Source organism: Parasteatoda tepidariorum, unplaced genomic scaffold, assembly GCF_043381705.1.
Source record: "Parasteatoda tepidariorum isolate YZ-2023 unplaced genomic scaffold, CAS_Ptep_4.0 HiC_scaffold_3089, whole genome shotgun sequence".
Lineage (NCBI taxonomy): Eukaryota > Metazoa > Arthropoda > Arachnida > Araneae > Theridiidae > Parasteatoda > Parasteatoda tepidariorum.
The window spans coordinates 1-5,874 of NW_027261640.1; the positions used below are offsets into that span (position 1 = coordinate 1).

Genomic DNA, 5,874 nt, shown 5'->3' on the forward strand with positions numbered 1-5,874 from the left:
TATATATATATATATATATATATATATGCAGTATATGTTGACTTTCAAGGTGATAGGCAAGTCTTCTAGTTAGGAGTTTGTCGAGAACTTTCCCCCAGTGAAAATAGTACAAAATTGCAACAAATATACCTTACGTATTTAATATGTTTTCGAACTATCTTGGGCCTATTCCATATTAGGACACATTCTCTAACTTCGGCAGAATTCTTAACATTTTTAGTTTTCGAGATATGAGTTTAGAAATTTTGCCGATCCGTAATGGCTTACACTGCTCATGTGTGTCACATTGGACATAATTATGGTAACCATAATAATAATTGATATATTCTAATTTTATTGTCCTAATCTTCGTAATTTTCAAAAGAGAACTTCATATTAGGAACATTACACCTTCATTATTAATAAAAATAGAATATAAATTTGAAATTTTTAAACCTGTTGATAAACTCTTCATCAACGTCTCCAAGAGGTTGACCTTTACCGACAGCGGCATTGTTTACCAGCAAGTCAACAGGTCCTAGTTCGCTTATCACTCCTTTGGTTTGTTCCCAATCACCAACATCGAGACATACTGGTCGAATATTGGGACACTGAATTAACAGAAGAAGAAGAAGAATTCGAAAGAAGAGAAGAAGAATTTGAAAGTTTCAGACATTTTAAGTAAAACAACATCTTTAGTTTTATGAGCAAACAATCAAAAACATTTTAGACTGAAATGCCTATGAAATATTAGGTATAGTCAATAAATAACTAGCCAAAAGCTTTTTCATATAATTTACTTAATGAACCTCTTATGTATTGTCTACTATTGTTTTGGCGTGTGTAACACTATTCACACTATGTAATCCTGTAATATCGTATTGAATTATTGGCTGCTGTTTTGACAGATGCGCACGTTTGAAACGTTTGAGCACGTGGGCATGCAGTGCATTTCATAGAAGATGTAGAAACACTTGTAAGGGAGAATATGGATAATATTGTCGGGGGAATTTTTGCTGAAATTGCTTCGGTTTTATGTGATCTAACGTTACCCTGCTCTACGGAAAAGTTTTCCCGGATATTCTGTTTGATTGCCTTTCTGGGCTCTGTTAATTTTTTAAATGATCATTGACCTTGCGCACTTGCTACAGGCAATCAAAAATGAGTGACTCTTTGCACGTCACTTTCAGAAACCGAATACGTGACAAATATTGCCTCCCAGCTTATGAAACGGAAGTTAATTCTTTTTGTCACAACAGCAACGATATTTCGTAAAAACCTTTTACCAATTAAGCTGGTTATGATTTAATAGCATCATCCTATTTCTTATGAAGTGCACTTAGTAGTCTAAGAGTGAATTTGTATGTGCTGCTTTTAATATTTTTTTGATTGATTACGAATTCTGTTAAAAAATTGCACACTTATTATTTCTTTCTCCCATCTGCTCAGAGCATGTTTAACTTAGAAATTTTGCGTTTTCAAAATAATTTTGATTTATGTGACTTAAATAAAGGCTCAAATGCGAACTTAAATTTTGTAGATTTAGGGGGACCTGCTGATATTCTCAAAATTTTTAGCAATCGAAATATATATTTATAAAAAAGCATAAAATTTATACTTATACTTTATTTATATTTATACTTAGAGTGTAAAATATCTATAATTAGACTAACTTCGTATTAAGAAAAAAATCCGATTTTTCAAGAAACAAGTGCAAATATTAAGTAATATTATAACTTTAATTTTAATTTGCATTCAAGAGTTTCATTTAATAAAACATTAAATGCATTTTTGTATGGTTCATTCATTGAATTTAGTTACGGTTTATTTATTGTTATTAACATATTAAAAACAACGAATCCCAAAATTAAAATTGTTAAAATTGTTAACAAAAAGGAAGGAAAGAAAAAAATAGTGATGCAGCTCAAGAGGATATATTCTTTTCAGTTTAATAACTGCAGTGAAAAATAAAATGAAATTATTTTAGAATTACATATTTCAATTGCTTATTTAAAACAAAAAAATTAAGCTTTTTTTTATGCTAGAAACAAAAACTATCAACACTATATGTGTATTCTTTAAAATACAATTAAGCATATCAAATTTAGATCATTATAAATATTTCCGAAATATACGAAAATATTTCATGTATATAAATATATATTAAATAGACAGAATTATATTTATTGTTTGATTGTCTGTTTGTTTGCTGTTAGTAATTGATTTAAAATTTGAAATTTTCAGACAAAAGTTATTATAATGTGATTTTTTTCTCATGTGAGGATGTAAACACTATTTTTTAAATAAATACTGTAAACTTTACTGATTTTTTTACAACATTTGTTTTCACTGTTAAAATAAAATCTAAACTTGTGCAAGCAATTTGAAGAAAAAAAATTAAAAAATTAAAGATTTAAATATTAAAAATTCTGAATGGGCATGATGCAAATATGTTTGACTCAGTTTGTCAATTTGTCTTACTTAGTTGCCTATAATTTGTGATTGGAATAAATTATTTTATTACAGTAGCTTAGTAGCAACAGTTAACGTATCAAAACTTATTCGAGTGTAATGCACTTACAATTTCTGCTAGTTCATCCAAATCTGATTGCGTTCTACTTACAGCTATCACTTCAGCACCACATTCCGCTAATTTAATTGTTATATCTCTCCCGATTCCTAAATATGAAAAGATAAGCATACTTCCATGACAGACTCCATGGATTTTAAATTTAAAAAAATATAGTTAAGAGAATAATAATGTCAAAAATACAGATGAAAAATTATTAAAAATTGATTCAAACATAATTTTTTACTTAAGATGAAAATTTAATGTATCGAAAATGTTACGAATGCTATCCTTTTTATCAAGGCACTGTCAATCCAAATATTTCCTGTCAGGACATGAAAGCTTATTTTGCAACTGTTTATTCTGTTAAATTTATCAAATTACCTTCCTATAATATTCCTTTTGTTTTAATTATTTTTTTTTATATATCTACTTAAATAGTGACAATTATTGATGAAAATAAGCCTTCATAACTTTTAAGCAATTTGAAAATTTCAGATGAAACTTAACGGTTGAATATGGTATGCCGCAATTTTTTTCATCGTGCTCATACTTACTGTTATGCATATTTCAACTTAGCAATTGTGTTAATCTCACTCATTTTGCCTTATTTTTCTGAAGCTTCATAAAAACAAAGCTTTTCTGAAGCTTCATGAAAACAAAGCTTTTCTGAAACTTCATGAAAACAAAGGCTACGCTAATAATCCATCTCTGAAAACAAAAGTAGAATTTAAGACATCGCCAAAAAGATCGATGTCCTTCCACTTCAGGCAGACGAGAATTCCGATCTTTCAGTAGTTCAACGTTGTGACAGCTTTTGTATCCCCCCATAGAACAGTTAAGTAGTCCAAACATTTTTTTTACTTTCCTCCACTCCGCAGTTTATGTTCAGTACAGCGAACAAAAAAAAGTGATCCGCGTTTGTTCATCTGTCTTTTGATGCCATTCTCTCATGTCATACACATCGTAACCATTGATGTCTAGTATACAACACATGCTGTGAGCAAAAACCCAAATTTATTTTTAAAAATTTAAATAAAATTGTGAAAGTTTATAATTTTATTTCATTATTTAATTCAATAATTATCATCCTTTATTAAAAATAACCTATCTAATGCATCAAATGAGATAGGTGTATTATTTTAAATTGCTGAAAGGATACGGGTGAGAGTAATATTTTACGAAGAAAAAAAAATTTAATAATGAGATATAAATAATTCAATATAGCTGATTCCTTGGCTAAAAATGCCAGAGATCTAAATCAAAACTCAATCCCAACCACGTTGGCAGATGCAAATGCTTATGCAAAATCAAAACTATTCACCCCTTTAAAAATCAAAGCCCAAGATCAAATAACTAATCTTGACATCGATAGGAAGACAGCCACTACTCTCATCAGACTAAGAACAAAACATCATAAAAACATGAAAATCTCTACAGATAAGACTAGAAAATATCAAAACTGTGGCAACTGTCTTAATGTGGAACTGACACCATATCATGTTTTTAACTGCCCTGCAGTCGCTGCAGGCCTTCACCTCTTAAACTACCCCACAGAAGAGGATTTGTATTCTTTTAATGCCATAGAAATAACAAAAACTATTCAAGCACACCATGAAATATGATTCTATAGAGGATACGACACCAACCAACCAAATAATTCAATTTTTGACTTTTATGTCAAAAACAGTCTAATCACAGTATAAGTTATGTACTTAAACTTTAATCGTTTCGCGTTTGTAATTTTAATGTTAAGGTTCAATACACTTAATGATTTATTTTATGAAAAAAGTTTCGATGCATCTACAAAAATTACCTTATTTTCATCCATACTGTAGAAATTTCCGAATCAAATTACGAGAAAAGAAGCACTTATCGGCACTCATGGGGCCGATGCTTTTTACCGTAAAATTCTTTCTTACCCTAACGTGTTACAGAACGAAAAATCTGATATACTATAATTTTTACAGTAATAAACAATTATCATAAAATCACGGAATAACTAAATAAATTTCAATGTAAAAATTACGTTATACTATTTTATCGTTAAAATGGATTCACAGTAAAATGTAATTAATGGATGATGCACCCAAAGTTAAGCAACTACTATTTATAATTATTTTTTAAACATGAAACACCAACAAACACCACAAGTTTTCAAAAGTCATAGATAAAAATATTTTTAAAATAAGTTAAAAATCTGCTCTATGTAACACTTATCTAAAATTTCTTAGATTTCATAACTTTAAATCTCTTTAAATTACTTTAAGTACATAATTTAAAATATTTCAATCTTCTAACTTTACTTTAAATTTCATAGCATTTTGATAACAGAAAAAAAATCTGTAATTTTACCTTTTCCAGCACCTGTTACTATAGCAACTTTACCATCAAACCGGATTTCCATGCTTTCGCTCGATAATGTAACTGGTATAAAAGCGTGCCTCTCTTTGAGATTTCGTATTAAGGTTGTTGTCAAGGCTACTTTTTTCATTGGAAAAAAGCCAAAACACACGTAGACATCAGGGCTAAAGAGAATAGAAAGGCTAGTTCACCCAGCTCTTAGAGCTGAAGCTACGATTTCCCTCCTTATGACGTCACTGTGTCCACAGATCTCGGAGATCGCAAGCATAGAACTTTGCATCTTTCGCATTGTAAAAATAAGTTCGACTTTTTCCGGTTATTAGCTTTCAAACTTTACGTAATTAACACATTATTTCTGTTCATAGACATAGTTAAAAAAACTTTCTTGGCCATTATATTAAAAAAAAATACCATTTTAAACTTATAAAAATGTTTTACTAGTTGGCGAAAATGACACTATAAATACTTTATTTTAAAAAGTTCAGTTTTAACTTTAATTATTAAGAAAAATGAAAGCATATATCGACANATGGGCGGGCAGAAATAAGCCACTTCCGGTTTATGGGCGGGCAGAAATAAGCCACTTCCGGTTGGGCAGAAATAAGCATCGGTCGACTATGACGTCACTTCCGTAGCTTATACCTCGCTGTATACTACTTAGGGGATTATATCTATGGGTCTAACATACGAAGTAACTTTGTTTTTAACGCCATCTTTTGACAAATTTTGTATTTAATTTGGATATATTTCTGAAGAAAAAAAACATCTAAGTTTCTTAAGTAGATCTCAACAAATAGTAAATTTCGGATTTCTTTCATTCTTCATTTTTTATTTTTTTAAATCAATGCTCATATTTGAAGTATTAAATAAAATTAGAATTTTAATCATAAACGTTAAAATCGGCCATAACTGTATGCTTTGATTTATTTATATTTTTCTAAACTTTTATTTGAAAATTTATT

The 5,874-nt window shown here is 29.4% G+C and overlaps 1 protein-coding gene across 2 annotated transcripts; it reads right to left on the reverse strand.

Moving 5' to 3' along the window:
• Positions 1-56: 56 nt before the first annotated feature.
• On the reverse strand, positions 57-5,093 carry LOC107444816 (L-xylulose reductase-like). Of its 2 annotated transcripts, none has more exons than XM_071176897.1 (3): positions 4,904-5,093; positions 2,603-2,658; positions 57-590 (listed from the first exon to the last, which is right to left on the reverse strand). In XM_071176897.1, exons 1-3 carry the CDS (start codon positions 5,040-5,042, stop codon positions 399-401), a joined length of 387 nt encoding a protein of 128 aa, XP_071032998.1. In that variant the 5' UTR covers positions 5,043-5,093; the 3' UTR covers positions 57-398. The 2 variants fall into 2 exon arrangements, with proteins under 2 accessions (XP_071032998.1, XP_015914530.2); XM_016059044.3 differs by having other exon boundaries at positions 300-590; positions 2,561-2,658; positions 4,904-5,088.
• Positions 5,094-5,874: the final 781 nt, after the last annotated feature.